Genomic DNA, 15,303 nt, shown 5'->3' on the forward strand with positions numbered 1-15,303 from the left:
TATTCATCCCCCTCACACACACTCTGTCATTGATAAACTACCCTCTCCCATCCCCCCACAGGCAACTGCACCAGCGTCTGTCCACCCGATGGGCATCGCTGAGGGGTCGAAGTTCATCCGAGTGTGTACGCATCTACCTGACTGTGGCCAGGAAGTGGCCCTTCTTCGGGGCCAAGCTGTTTGAAGCAGAGGTGCGTGTACAAATTACCTTGACAAACCTGTACCCCCACACACTGACTCGGTACCAATACCAAATAAACTTAAGTGAAACAGAATAGAAAGTAACACAATAACGAGGCTTTGTATTGCCTTGCGGTAGCAGAGGGAACAGTCTATGACTTGGGTGACTGGAGTCTTTGACAATTTTTTGGCCCTTCCTCTGACACCGCCTGGTATATAGAGGTCCTGAATGGCAGGAAGCTTGGCCCCAGTGATGTACTGGGCCGTACGCACTACCCTCTGTAGCACCTTATGGTCAGATGCCGAGCAGTTGCCATACCAGGCGTTGATGCAACCTGTCAGGATGCTCTCGATGGTGCAGCTGTAGAACCTTTTGAGGATCTGAGGACCCATGCCAAATCTTTTCAGTCTCCTGAGGGGGAATAGGTTTTGTCGTGCCCTTTTAATGACTGTCTTGGCGTGTTTGGACCATGATAGTTTGTTGGTGATGTGGACACCAAGGAACTTGAAACTCTCGACCCGCTCCACTACAGCCCCGTCAATGTTAATGGGGGGCCTGTTCGGCCTGCCTTTTTTGTAGTCCACAATCATCTCCTTTGTCTTGATCACATTGAGGGAGAGGTTGTTGTCCTGGCACCACACTGCCAGGTCTCTGACCTCCTCCCTATAGGCTGTCTCATCGTTGTCGGTAATCAGGCATATATATGTGTTCCTTGCATTGAATGAAGATGTTAACCACCTATCACTCTTTCTCTGTGCTCTCCCCTGATTTGTCTCTCTGACCCTGTGATCGTTCAGTCCATCACACCCTCTCCAGAGCAGGGTGCCCGCCTGTGGCTGGCAGTGCACGAGGATGGCATCAGCGTGCTGGAGCACAACTCCATTGTAAGCATTTCTGCTACCATCTTTTGATTTTTTGCATGGTTTCCAGTGGTTTCCCACTAGTCTCTCTGCTCACTACGCCATCACTCTCCATGTTCCCCTTTACCGTGTAGAAACTGCTGGTGTCCCACCCTTATAAGAACCTGATGACGTTTGGAGGCTGCAGGCAGGACTTTATGCTCGTGGTAAGCCAGAGCATTGGCAGTAATGCTACCAAAGACAAGCCCACAGAGAAACACCTGTTCACTATGGCCACCTCCAAGGTTAGTGTGTGAGGCACACAAGAACACAATCTCCCTATCCCCCTCTCTCTCTCTCTCTCTCTCTCTCTCTCTCTCTCTCTCTCTTCATTCGCTCTCTCTCTCCCTCGCTCTCTCACTCACTCCCTTGCTCACTCACTCACTCACTCCCTTGCGCACTCTCACTCTCCTACTCTCTCTCTCAACAGCCATTTCCGATTTCAGAGGCTCAGGTTAACTATGCGCAGGTAGATTTGCACTTATGTAAAGAGGTGAAAAGGTTCTGTGTTGTTTTGCAGAACAGGGAGATGACCCTCCTCATCTCCAGTTACATCAACAGTGCCCATCAACAGAAAGCCGCCACCCACCACCTCTCTGCCCCTGCCTTGCTGGTGGCTCAGCCTGTCAATCTCAAGAGCAAAGAGCTAAGGAGTAAATCACCACCAGCGGCGGGCAGACCTAGCAAGGCACCTACTCTCCTGTGATCGCCCTTCTACAAGCTGCTTGTACAGCTACATACATTTATATCAGGCCAGGGGATCAGCAGAGTACATGGAATCAGGGTTGTGTTCAGTAGGTGCGAAATGGAGTGAAACAGGGGGGGTACAATCTTAACCTGTCCAATAAGAAACAACCATTTACTTTTCCCATTGCAAAACGTTTTGCTACGTTGTGGCGTAATGACGCCACCCAGTCTCGTCTCTGATCACGTGACAGGGGACTGACGAACTCCAGTGCAGAGACTTCTGGCATCGTACAGTGGGTACATGGTACAATGGTCCATAGTGAGCTTTTTCTCATCCCGGTGCACTTTAATTAATCAGCTGTAGATTCTTCTGTTCGCTCACCAAAGAGCAAGGTCAGTGTTATTTATTGACAGACAGCCTTAAACTCCAAAGCCTTCTCTGGTTTAAGCTTTTCAGTATTTTCTATTGCTTGTTTTCTATTCTTTGTAACTTTGTACACAGTTTACTTCCTGCCTTTTAACTTTTGTACCTCTTATTATAATAATAATAATAATAATAATTTGGAGGGTGCTTATATTTGTCCTGTTACACACAAGTGTGTACTCCAAATGTTTTTTGTTTGTTGCATATCCCAACTCCCCATTAGACACCCACAAGGAGTGGGGTCACGACCTGGGTCGCCATTGTATAGCGCCTCTAGATATTTTTCTTCTGTTACTACTGTGACGTATAATGCCAGTTTCCAACAGAGGACCTTTTTTTTGTTCATATTACTGGGTGTGAAATAAGGTAAAGGAAACCAACATGATCAGCCTATGATATAGCCTTAAAAACAAGTGCCATGTAGAACAGGATTATTGAAAGGATATAGGATAGCGTAGGACGGTGTGGTTGGCTGCTGTTTTAGCCAACCGGCCCACTATGGTTGGAGTGGAGAGATGAATGAGCATCCTTCGTGCACAGTTGGTTGCATGGACAGTACAGATATTGAGGAAAGGGAGTGGTGTAAGTGGCTAGTTTGTGGAGACATTGGAAAGAATGCAATGGAAGTGATTGATGCACATGATTGGGTAAGTGGAAGTGACACCGTACAGTATTGAGAAAGACTGCTTTATGAGTAGTTGGTATGTTAAAAGTCCAATGCAGCCATTTAAAAAAAAATCTCAATACCCATTTCTGGGTAACAATTAAGTACCTTACTCTGATCGTTTTCAATTAAAATGGTTAAAAAGGAACAACATCAGCTTCTTAGAAAAATGATATTTCTCCAGCAAGAATGTTGCTGGGACTGTCTGAGAGTGGCCTGAGTGAGGGGCCTAATTGGAGGAGCCTAATGGGGGGGATGTGGGACCTTAAAACCAGCTTTTATTGACAGAGATGAGGGCAAACTCTCTGTGTTATTGGTCTATTAACTTATCTCGCCTGGTGATGACACTTGGAAGTCCAAAATCCCACCCAGTCAAACAAGCTGAAATGTCAGGCATCCTTTTAAAACAGCCCTTACACTAAAAGGGCATTTTCACAATTTCACAGTATTATTCCAACCTTTGTAGTATGGAAATATATATCAAACAGGGAAATCATGTTTTAGACTGCACTGCCCCTTTAAAAGATGGCAGAGCCCTATGAAGTGGTGAGGAAATACTGCATCAACTTCAAAACTCCCTTGCTAGTTATACAATCATGTAACTAAGACATTTGCTGGAAAGTAACTTCAAAATGATTTATTGTTTTGTTGAATAGTCATGACTGGTTTAAGATATCTGTCTTAAGATGACGGTGGTGAAGGATATCATTGCTGCATTCCAGCGAATTTCTTAGTTAAATGATTGTATAACTAGCAAAGGGATTTTGAAGTTGCATTATTTATGGAGTCCCGAGTGGCGCAGCGGTCTACGGCACTGCATCTCAGTGCTAGAGGCGTCACTACAGACACCCTGGTTTGAATCCAGGCTGTATCACAACCGGCCGTGATTGGGAGTCCCGTAGGGCGGCGCACAATTGGCCCAGCGTCGTCCGGGTTTGGCCGGTGTAGGCCGTCATTGTAAATAAGAATTTGTTCTTAACTGACTTGCCTAGTTAAAATAAAATGTATTTATTATGAAGTTTGGCAATGAGGATGAAAACTAGCATAGTTTAGCCAGGGAAAACCAGCTCGGGCCAGTTGTGCATGTGCACACTAGGCTAATTCAGGAGACTGCGAAAATGTTGATTAAACAGTTCAGAGACCTGAAACATTTTATTTAATTTTTTAAACATTTAACCTTTATTTAACCAGACTGAAATGAATAAATCAGATGATTTATATTTAAGGAGAGCGAATCGATATTACAGTCCTGAAATCAGCAGTAACTGTCAATAGTAAAACAAAGGTTAAAACAATGTTAGAGTGAACCCTGAATACAGAAAATGAATGGTGGAAGTTTCTACCGGACACGGTAGACTCCTACTCACCACCACTCTATTACCTCTTGGTTACTGAGTGGCCTGTTGTGTGGGGAAACTGAAATGGTCCAAAACTCAACCTAGGTTACTGGTAGGTGACCAGTGACCACCATGTTGTTTTCGCTTATACTTTCTTATCCTTTTTTCACTTATCCTTTCAGAACAGCCAGGGTGAAGAATGAGGAAACTACTTACCAGTATTCAGTATATGTGTTGTGGGCCTGTGAGGGGAAAAAGTAAAGGAGTTCAGTTTTTGTATTACAGTGGAAGGAGTTTGGGAGGGTGTGACAGTTGACAAATTGAATTTAAACCAAAGCATGACCCATTTGTTCCATTTTGCATGAAGTTACTTTAAAGATGAACTGGAAAGCATATTTTTAGATCAGTATGATAGTTCATTACAATCCGAACCCATTTTGAACTGTATGTTACTTGTTTCTCATGCGTGTTTTGCTGTTCATGCTGCGTGTCATTCCCAAATACAAGCTTATACTGTATGACTTAGTTATTTATTTTGATATGCCATACATTTTATATAAATATATGTAGAATTCATCTTTTAAAATTGTCATTATTGTACAAATATTTAAATAAACGCCATTGGCAAACTGACACCCTTGGAGTTGTGCTTCAGACAGGAAGTTGGAATCCCCACAGAGATGGTCCAGGGTTAACCGACTGCCTGCAGCCATTTAAAGCAATGTTGTTCAGCGCAAACAGTGTAATTATCCTATTGAAACAGACTTATTTCAAAAAACCTGTTCCAAAATATACAATATTGACTGTTGTTCTCTCTGTGGCTGATGCTGTGGAGCTTTCAATAGGGCCTTTCGGGGAACTGACACACCCTCATTCCAGGATCAGTGGGCGGAAGGGGAATATATGACACCCAAACCTGTCTAAACTAGTTAGAGAGGCACTTTGTGTTTGCTTAGGAGAGGAGGAAAACAGTAGAAGAAGAGTTTAATGGGAAACATAGGGAAAGCAATTTGTAATGACTATTGAAAATGGCAATTAATTTTTAAGGCTATTTTTGTATATTTGTGTAGTATTTTAGTTTTTGTTTTAAGGAGTAAGAGAAACTCCAGTGAAAAAGGAAGTCCTTTGTCAATAAGTCATGTACCAAATGCATGATTATAACAGTTTTACAGACAGGTGTCCAATTCATTGGTTAATCGATGTTGACACCTGGAAACACATTAAAATGCTACTTATTCGTAGCCATACTGCTAGTGAAAGACGAATCTCCAGAACCAAACACCAAACCCAACAATGTGAGTAAGCTGAGACAGGTTTTCCGTAGTTAGCTTCTGGTGTTAATAATGTGGAAATGATCTCTTGCCCTGCACCTTTCAAATGCATCACTGTTTAAGAAGGTCAATTGTAACCCTTGGCAATTTGGCTAATAATCTCTCTCTCAGATGTAGATATACTATACTATTCAAATCAAATCAATTGTTATTTGTCACATGCAACGAATACAACAGGTGTAGACCTTACAGTGAAATGCTTACTTACTTAACCAACGATGCAGTTTTAAGAAAAGTACAAAAAATAAAAATAAATTAACAAATAATTAAAGAGCAGCAGTAAAATAATAACGAGGCTATTTACAGGGGGTGCAGAGTCAATGTGCGGGGGCACCGGTTAGTTGCAGTAATTGAGGTAATATGTACATGTAGGTAGAGTTATTAAAGTGACTATGCACAGATAATAACAGAGAGTAGCAGCAGCGTAAGGGGGGGGGGGGCAGGCAATGCAAATAGTCTGGGTAGCCATTTGATTAGATGTTCAGGAGTCTTATGGCTTGGGGGTAGAAGCTGCTTAGAAGCCTCTTGGACCTAGACTTGGCGCTCCGGTACCGCTTGCCGTGCGGTAGCAGAGAGAACAGTGTATGACTAGGATGGCTGGAGTCTTTGACAACTTTTAGGGCCTTCCTCTGACACCGCCTGGTATAGAGGTCCTGGATGGCAGAAAGCTTGGCCCCGGTGATGTGATGCAACCCGTCAGGATGCTCTCAATGGTGCAGCTGTAGAACCTTTTGAGGATCTGAGGACCCATGCCAAATCTTTTCAGTCTCCTGAGGGGGAATAGGTCTTGTCGTGCCCTCTTCACAACTGTCTTGGTGTGCTTGGACTATGTTAGTTTTAGTGATGTGGACGCCAAGGAACTTGAAGCTCTCAACCAGCTCCACTACAGCCCCTTCGATGAGAATGGGGGCGTGCTCAGTCCTCCTTTTCCTGTAGTCCACAATCATCTCCTTTGTCTTGATCACGTTGAGGGAGAGGTTGTTGTCCTTGCACCACACAGTCAGGTCTCTGACCTCCTCCCTATAGGCTGTCTCGTCGTTGTCGGTGATCAGGCCTACCACTGTTGTGTTATCGGCAAACTTAATGATGGTATTGGAGTCATGCCTGGCTGTGCAGTCAAGAGTGAACAGGGAGTACAGGAGGGGACTGAGCACGCACCCCTGAGGGGCCCCTGTGTTGAGGATCAGCGTGGCGAATGTGTTGTTACCTACCCTCACCACCTGGGGTCGGCCCATCAGGAAGTCCAGGATCCATTTGCAGAGGGAGGTGCTTAGTCCCAGGGGCTGCGGTCCAAACACTTAAAAGACATAACCTCGTCCACTTACCCTCGCCTTATTCCCTTGGGGGAATCCCCATCGCCATCTTGGAGGGCGGTCCAAATGATTAGCCAAGCAAGGGAAGTTTGCAACGTTAGCCCCTCAGCATTCGTTTTTAGTCGGCTTTGTGAGTGTAGGATTATATTCACTCCGGGGCCCGAAACTGCCCATAATTCAATTCGCGACGATCGTACATCCGCTAAGAAAAGTCTGCGAAAACTTAAAAACATCAATGGAGAAGTCAACATACAAATGTAAGTAAAAATGAATGCAAATAAGTTAGAAATTGTGCTACTAATGCACATGATGGCACAAACACGTCTCGTAAAAAGCTGTTTTTGTTTGGTTATCTTTTGGAAATTGTAGAAATAAAACATTTTCCTTCAGAAAGCTAGGCAGGCTAACCTTAGTTAGATAATTAATTTGCTAGCTATCATACAGTAGGCATATATTAATAATTATATATTTAAATTAAATAGACATGCACTCATAATTGACTGTAGCGCATATAAAGCACCCACAAGCTACCGATGGCTGAAAACACAACGCGGGATGAACGAGCGACGAATTTCCGGCCAAGGGTGGTCCATTTAAAAATCATTCCTTCCTCCCTCGCCCCGCAAGTGTATACTCGTCAAACGTCATCAGAAGTGTCCACTTAATTTGAGGGCTGAGGGGATAGGGTGTCGTTTAAGTGTTTGCACCGCAGACAGGGTCCTTAGCTTAGTGATGACTTTTTAGGGCACTGTGGTGTTTAACCAGTCTCTCTAAGGTGTTTGACTTGACATTCTGACACCAACAGCTCTGATAAGAGAGCAGTAAATACAGTTTACCATCCTGAGATGGCATGCCTCACACAAACTCAGTCCACCTCTTGGTTAGTAATAGCATACCTTTCCATAGAGAATTATGTGGACCTAAACTTAACAGAGTTGATGTGATGCCAAACAGTTTCAGAGCCAAGGTTGACTAACCGCGTCCAATTTATCCAGAGCAATAAGGGTTAAGTGCCTTGCTCAAGATTACAGACAGATTTTTTTACCTATTCAGCTTGGGGATTCGAACCAGCGACCTTTCGGTTACTAGCCCAATGCGCTTAACCGCTAAGCTACCTGCCGCCCCATGAAACAGGCGGTGTCATATCTACACACAGGCCCTTCTCAATCGACTGGCATGAAAATACATTCTCAATTTAAAGTAATTTATATTAATATTAACACAAGCTCAGAGATGACAGATCTTTCATAAACAATTCACACATTCAAGCGTTCATGGTCATAGCTCGTCATCTGTATGTAATGAATATACCTGGAAAAATACAGGCATACTTTCAAAAGCCCCAACAAAAAGTATCAATGATCCCATGATAGTAAGGTCTATAAAGACCAGACACTGTGGCATTTCTAACAGAGTATAACAGATACTGAACGTGTGACACACATGGAGCAGAGACCAGAGGTTACCACGCCCTATTGAGTCTTTTCACCTGGGGAGAATAACAAAACTGTCTCTGAATGTAAACAAAGTGAACTAAAACCATAGTTAGCTTTTCTACTGGATTGACTGACATACTCAGGACTTGTGGGCAGTGGGGTCAAAAAGAGAAATGGGGGCACTACAGAGAAACTATAGAGAAAGATGGAAGCAATTTCCACATAACATGGATTAACAGTCCTATTTGGCAGCCTATCCAGATACACACCCAGAAAAGTAGTTTGTATACTTCAGATAACATGTTTGAACACTGTACAATGTGTGTAAACATGCTCAGTGGTTCCCGTTTCTTCACTGCCTGAGCTCAGCTGGGATCAAGTCAGAGGTGTGTGAATGGGCATGGCTGAGGTTCAGTAAAGTGCCATGTTTACAAAGACCAATACTTGCCATACAATTATGTTTAGAGGTAACAATGTTTACATATACTTAATAATATAAATGCCTACATGCAACAAATTCTACTATTTTAGTTAGTAACAGTTCATATGAGGAAATCAGCCAATTGAAATAAATTCATGAGGCCCTAATCTATGAATTTCACATGACTAGGAATACAGATATGCATCTGTTGGACACAGATACCTTGAAAGATATGGACTTCTGGATCTCATGGTATTTCAGTGCATTCAAATTGCCATTGATTAAAATGCAATTGTGTTTGTAGCTTGTCTGCCCATACCATAACTCCACCATGGGCCACTCTGTTCAAAATGTTGACATCAGCAAACCGCTCGCACCCATGACGCTATACACATGGTCTGCGGTTGTGAGGCCGGTTGGACGTACTGCCAAATTCTCTAAAACGAGGGTGGCTTATGGTAGAGAAATGAACATTCAATTCTCTGGCAACAGCCCTGGTGGACATTCCTGCAGTCGGCATAACAATTGCACGCTCCCTCAACTTGAGACATGTGGCATTGCGTTGTGACAAAATGGCATATTTGCTACATGAGGTTTATTTGATCAAATTGAAGTTTCGTAATATTTAGCTTGTATACTGATACCCGACATCCTGGCAACTTTGAAAAGATTAGAGTTGTCGAGATGGCTATGCATATTCATGTGGCTAGTAGCATAGTAGCTCTCCACTGAATACAGGCAGCTAACACCCCTCAAATACTCAAACAATAATATGTATCCACCAATCCAAAGAGGAATAGGCAGGCGCTTGACAGCCCGACATTCTGCTCTGGACAACGAATCCTTATTGCTAGGGTGGCGACAGACACCTTCATTATATACAGTTGAAGTCGGAAGTTTACATACACTTAGGTTGGAGTCATTAAAACTCGTTTTCAACCACTCCACAAATGTCTTAACTATAGCTTTGGCAAGTTGGTTAGGACATCTACTTTGTGCATGACAAGTAATTTTTCCAACAATTGTTTAGACATTTCACTATCACAATTCCAGTGGGTCAGAAGTTTACATACACTAAGTTGACTGCCTTTAAACAGCTTGGAAAATTCCAGAAAATGTCATGGCTTTAGAAGCTTCTGATAGGATAACTGACATGAGTCAATTGGAGGTGTACCTGTATTTCAAGGCCTACCTTCAAACCCAGTGCCTCGACGCTTGACATCATGGGAAAAATCAAAAGAATTCAGCCAAGACCAAAAAAAAAAAAAAAGTATGTAGACTTCAAGTCTGGTTCATCCTTGGGAGCAATTTCCAAACGCCTGAAGGTACCATGTTCATCTGTACCAACAATAGTGCACAAGTATAAACACCATGGGACCACGCAGCCGTCATATCGCTCATGAAGGAGACGCGTTCTGTCTCCTAGAGAGGAACGTATTTTGGTGCAAAGTGCAAATCAATCCCAGAACAGCAAAGGACCTTGTGAAGATGGAGTAAACAGGTACAAAAGTAGACAACCTGAAAGACCTCACGCTCAGCAAGGAAGACACCACTGCTCCAAAACTGCCGTAAAAAAAAAATACATTGACTACGGTTTACAATTGCAAAATGGGGACTAAGACTGTATTTTGGCAATATGTCCTCTAGTCTGATGAAACAAAAATAGAACTGTTTGGCCATCGTTACATGGAGGAAAAAGGGGGAAGCTTGCAAGCCGAAGAATACCATCCCAACCGTGAAGCATGGGGGTGGCAGCATCATGTTGTGGGGGTGCTTTGCAGAAGGGACTGGTGCACTTCCAAATAGATGGCATCATGAAGGAAAATATATTGAAGCAAGATCAGTCAGGAAGTTAAAGCTTGGTTGCAAATGGACGACATCAAGCTTACTTCCAAAGTTGTGGCAAAATGGCTTAAGGACAACAAGGTATTGGAGTGGCCATCACAAAGCCCTGACCTCAATCCTATAGAAAAATGGGCAGAACTGAAAAAGCGTGTGCGAGAATGAAGACCTACAAACCTGACTCAGTTACACCAGCTCTGTCAGGAGGAATGGGCCAAAAGTAACCCAACTTATTGTGGGAAGTTTGTGGAAGACTACCCCAAACATTTGACCCAAGTTAAACAATTAAGGCAATGCTACCAAATACCATTTGAGTGCATGTAAACTTTGACTCCCTGGGAATGTGATTAAAGTAGTAAAAGCTGAATTATGTTTATTATTCTGACATTACACATTCTAAAAATAAAGTGGTGATCCTAACTGACCTAAGATGCAACTTCAACTAGGATTAAATGTCAGGAATTGTGAAAAACTGAGTTTAAATGTATTTGGCTACGGTGTATGTAAACATACACATTTCAAATCTGACTGCACAGTAATTTTCCATTGAGACACCTTACAAAAAGGTATACCTGGCTCAAATGCTGAACCTCTTGTTCTAGAGGAACAGCAATTGACCAACAAAAAAACCCCAAGTAGGATACATTTTAAAATTCATACTTTATTAAAAAAAAAGTTAAAAATCTATCAAAAACACAAAGTTCATATGAAACAGTATAATATTCAGCAGGGGTATTCAACCTGCCTACAAGGTCTGGAGCCTGCTGGTTCTGTTCTACCTAATACCTAAATTGCACCCACCTGGTGCCCCAGGTCTAAATAAGTCCCTGAATAGTGGAACATTAAAAAAAATAAACATTAAAGTGGAACTGGCATCGATGTCCAGAGTCAAGTTTGCGTGATCTACAGCATTCAAACATCTTCATTTAAATCTAAAGGTAATGCATTTAAATCAACAGCTCATAAATAAAAATGTTGGGCGGTAGTTAGTGCTAAATAGATTTGACCAAAACAGCATCCCTCAAGTAATAAACACAGAATGTTATAAAGGCACTATACAAGGTGTTACTAATCCAGCGTAGAACCAGCTCTGGTTAATATTTGTCTACATGGCCTCCATCTCTCTGGGCTGAAAGAGACAAGCAACAAAACATTAGGCATCAGGGGGCAATTGGTTTTTCAACAGGTTAGTATGGTTTGATCATTGTAAACTGTAGTAATGACAGAGAGGGTTGCATTAATAAAACCCATGACCACTTTACACATTTCAAGCGCTTAAACTCAATGAGACATATTGGACCACTCACCTCTGCTTTGCTGTACCCCCGCTCTCGCCTCCTCTTAAGGTAGAGGACTAGCAGTCCGGCGGCCACGGCCAGTATAACCACCACGATGACGGCGATGACTCCCCCAGTCAGCCTCTTCATGGTGAAGGTGGGGCCCTCCTCGTCTACATAATACACCAAGATGTCCTCCATCTCCAGCTTCTGACCGTCCACACTGGGCTCAAACTTAGCCTGGTCATTGAACAGGGGCAGCACCTTAACCTGGGAATAACATGGAAGATTCACAGGTTAATCATCTGGGTTTTGACAATGTCCATTTTAACCAGGAAGTCCCACTGAGGTCAGAAGGCATCTTTCCAACCTTGATCTTTCTTACTTTAGTGAAATCCAAAATCAAAGACAGGTAATGGCTTACATCTTTCTCCATGTAGTAAGCCATACGAGACAGGTCGGCCTTGCGGTCTCCCCTCTCCTTCTTGACATCGACGACGATCAGGCGAGCCTCAGGGTCGTACTTCACCTCCTTCACAAGGGTCCTGTCAAAGCTGTAACGGTTCTGGATGGCAGTTGCTATGGCACTGCATTAAGACAAAAGTTCAGTTACTCCACGCGGCAACAATCTACAAGCGTGCTATAATATTAACTCTATAAAAATAGACTACTTACGCCTGCAATTTAGCAGCATCCACAGCTTTGTTCACTGGCTTGTGCTTGAGCTCCAGGCGAACCCAACTAGAAGAGAAAGGGGGGTTAGATTAGATTTAAATACCTGGAACAATGGCCTAGTCATCAGAATCGAGATGAATCCTATCACTCTTTGGCATCTCTACCCTTCATATCTCAACTTCCTCATCCAGCATGTATGGTTCACACCTGTAGCATAGGCTGTACAGCAAAGCCCAAAACACATCCTGCATGAATGATGGTAACCCTTTAAAAATGCATGAAGAATGACAAGACATGATAGAAACTTACTATGTCTCCACCAACTTCTCACACCGAAGGCTCTCGTCTCCTTTGTCGGTCCTGCGCACGCCAGCACTGTTGACACACCAACACTCCTTAGTGTTATTGCACTGCTTAGCCCGGAAGGCACCAGTGGTCTCACAGTCTGGGTCGTAGATGCCATCGTTGTCCACAAAGGCGGTCTCGACTGGCTTTCCTCCAGTACGAGTGGACAGGCCCTTCCTAGCACGGTACATCTCCGCCTTCATCAGGAAGCATTTGGGGATCACTGACAGGAGGGATAATAAAATAATATTCATGATAACATCCAGGGACTGACACTTTTCTACCCATGAACACAGGCTGTCGTTGCAGTATTCGAAACAGGAAGTATATAAAATGTCCAATGCAGTCGTCGCAATATCAACTAATTTATGGGTAACAAGTGTTCAATTTAAAAAAAAGTCAAAACAAACAAACAGCTTCTTAGCAAAGAGCAATTTCTCAAGCAAGAATATAGCTAGAACGGTCTGGGAGTGGTGAAAACTGAAAAGTTGTTGTTATTGGCAGAGGTTTTGAAAGCAGGAATTGTTTGAAAAGGGAGGTGGTGTGTCAAAGAATGGAAAGTGTAAGCCGCACACTGGATCGAGGTCTGAGGCAAAATGAAAGTGAATAAGGGTATATTATCAGAGGTGGCGGGTGTGGTGAAGTTCTCAGAGCCCGAGGCTTGCACTGATGGTCAGGATAAAGATTAGTGACAGTAGGAGTGACATTGAGGAAGTGGAGGGAATGCAAATAGGTCAGAGTTACAGGGTGTGTTGGTGTCCCATCCTTCCAGGCCATTGGCCTGAGCTGGACCAGACAGGTTTAAATAGTGGAATAGGGTGGTGGGTTTTTAATGTGTAGGGTATCCCCTTTTCTCCACACAAAGTATAAGATAGTAATAGTCTAGTAGGTGACGGTTATGCAACATTTATTGGATGCCAACCACAGTGAAACAAAGAGGTTTGGAAATCATTGGTCAATTAACAAATTTACTGCCTGGCAGGCCAAAACAGGCTGAATTTTCAGGCCATCTTTTCAAACAGCTCTTACAAGGGCATTATCATTTTAACAGAGAAAGATGTAAAATAAAAAATAAAGGGAAAAAAACTCATGTTTCACTGGACTTTTAAAAAGTCCCAAATATTAGATGAATGTGGCCTGTTATTGATGAGGTACTTACATCTAGAGCAGTTCAGGTTTTGCTTCTCACCAGTTCCCACCATAACGCCACACTGGCAAGGGGTGCCATCACATGTAGCCCATTTAAAACTGTCACATGTGCCTGTGGAAGATAAATCAAACCGGTCAAGTCTACATGAGGCCAACAGGTGATGTAATTGACATGTCTGCTAGAAAATAGCCATTATATATGCTAGAATGAAGTTCCAGAGGAATTCCCATGGAGGGTGTAATTAAGCCTACCGGTAAAGAGGTCGAACTGGGCGTTGGTTACACAACAGACCTCCCCCCCTCCCCCACTATCCTTTGCGCACCGAAACTGATGGTTTGAGCGCAACTAAAATACAATTACGTCATTGTAATATTTAAGCAAACGGCATTATACCGAAAAGCTTGATTAGGCCTGGCTGTTTATATGTAGTCAGTTTAGAGCAGAGGGCAATAAAAATTATCCACACAATTTATACATTTCAGCCAACTACCATCAGAATTGGCTAGAGATTAGGGCTACCGTAAACATTACTATGCATTTGATAGAAAACAATTAGAATACATTTACCTTGTTAAAAATGGCTATTTTAAAAAGCAACTTACATTGAGCTGATGCACCCACTGCGAAAGTCGCAAGAAGAAGTGCAATCCAAATCTTCATAGCTGAATTTGAGAAAAACCGAGAACAAAGATGGAGTAAACACCTGAACGACACAAGCTTACTCTTTTCCTCACAGTTACGGCTCGTTCAACCAGTTTAGACACTCCAATGATATCTAGTTCACCAAACGAGCGACGGTATGTCTGCGTATCACCTGTGCAACCACTTACTGCAACAACGTTGTAACGTATATTGCTATATGATGCTGTAGTTAAGAATCGCTTCATTTATAAGAAAGGTCAGTCTCGTGACGTCAGCTAATTTACATATTTAGGAAGGAGTGTATGGGGTATTACCTGGCTCACCTTTTTTCGTCTTGACCATATTAGGAAACAAGCTCTCTCTCTCTCTCTCTCTCTCTCTCAATCTCTCTCCCCAACCCTTCTCTCGCTCTCTCTCCCTGTGTGTGTGAGAGAGAGTGAGAGAGAGAGAGAGAGAGAGCAGAGAGTGAGGGGAGAGAGAGGAGAGTGAGAGAGAGGAGAGAGAGAGAGCGAGGAGAGTGAGAGAGAGTGCACGAGAGAGAACAATGAGTCAAGGGGGAGGGATCTTGAGAGGATTCATGAGAGTAGATCTGTGCCAGTACAGAGGGATATGCCAACAAGTGTTATATGTTTCAGTAAGATTGGCATTTTAGCATTCATAGCAATGGTTATCAACTACC

The 15,303-nt window shown here is 43.0% G+C and overlaps 2 protein-coding genes across 4 annotated transcripts in view; one reads left to right on the forward strand and one right to left on the reverse strand.

Moving 5' to 3' along the window:
- The window catches only part of plekhh2 (pleckstrin homology domain containing, family H (with MyTH4 domain) member 2), a 57,869-nt gene extending 53,044 nt beyond the window's left edge, over window positions 1-4,825 (forward strand). For all 3 annotated transcript variants that reach the window (XM_029753086.1, XM_029753087.1, XM_029753088.1), the window contains exons 27-30: window positions 62-191; window positions 979-1,065; window positions 1,176-1,325; window positions 1,601-4,825. In XM_029753086.1, the coding sequence (XP_029608946.1) occupies window positions 62-191; window positions 979-1,065; window positions 1,176-1,325; window positions 1,601-1,786 (553 nt within the window). In that variant the 3' untranslated portion in view covers window positions 1,787-4,825. The remainder of the gene's footprint in view (window positions 1-61; window positions 192-978; window positions 1,066-1,175; window positions 1,326-1,600) is intronic.
- A 6,351-nt stretch (window positions 4,826-11,176) lies between these two features.
- Window positions 11,177-14,860, reverse strand: epcam (epithelial cell adhesion molecule). Its single transcript, XM_029753089.1, has 7 exons — window positions 14,585-14,860; window positions 13,992-14,093; window positions 12,797-13,055; window positions 12,488-12,553; window positions 12,237-12,399; window positions 11,843-12,082; window positions 11,177-11,664 (listed from the first exon to the last, which is right to left on the reverse strand). Exons 1-7 carry the CDS (start codon window positions 14,640-14,642, stop codon window positions 11,641-11,643), a joined length of 912 nt encoding a protein of 303 aa, XP_029608949.1. The 5' UTR covers window positions 14,643-14,860; the 3' UTR covers window positions 11,177-11,640.
- Window positions 14,861-15,303: the final 443 nt, after the last annotated feature.

Source organism: Salmo trutta, chromosome 5 (assembly GCF_901001165.1).
Source record: "Salmo trutta chromosome 5, fSalTru1.1, whole genome shotgun sequence".
NCBI classification, from domain to species: domain Eukaryota; kingdom Metazoa; phylum Chordata; class Actinopteri; order Salmoniformes; family Salmonidae; genus Salmo; species Salmo trutta.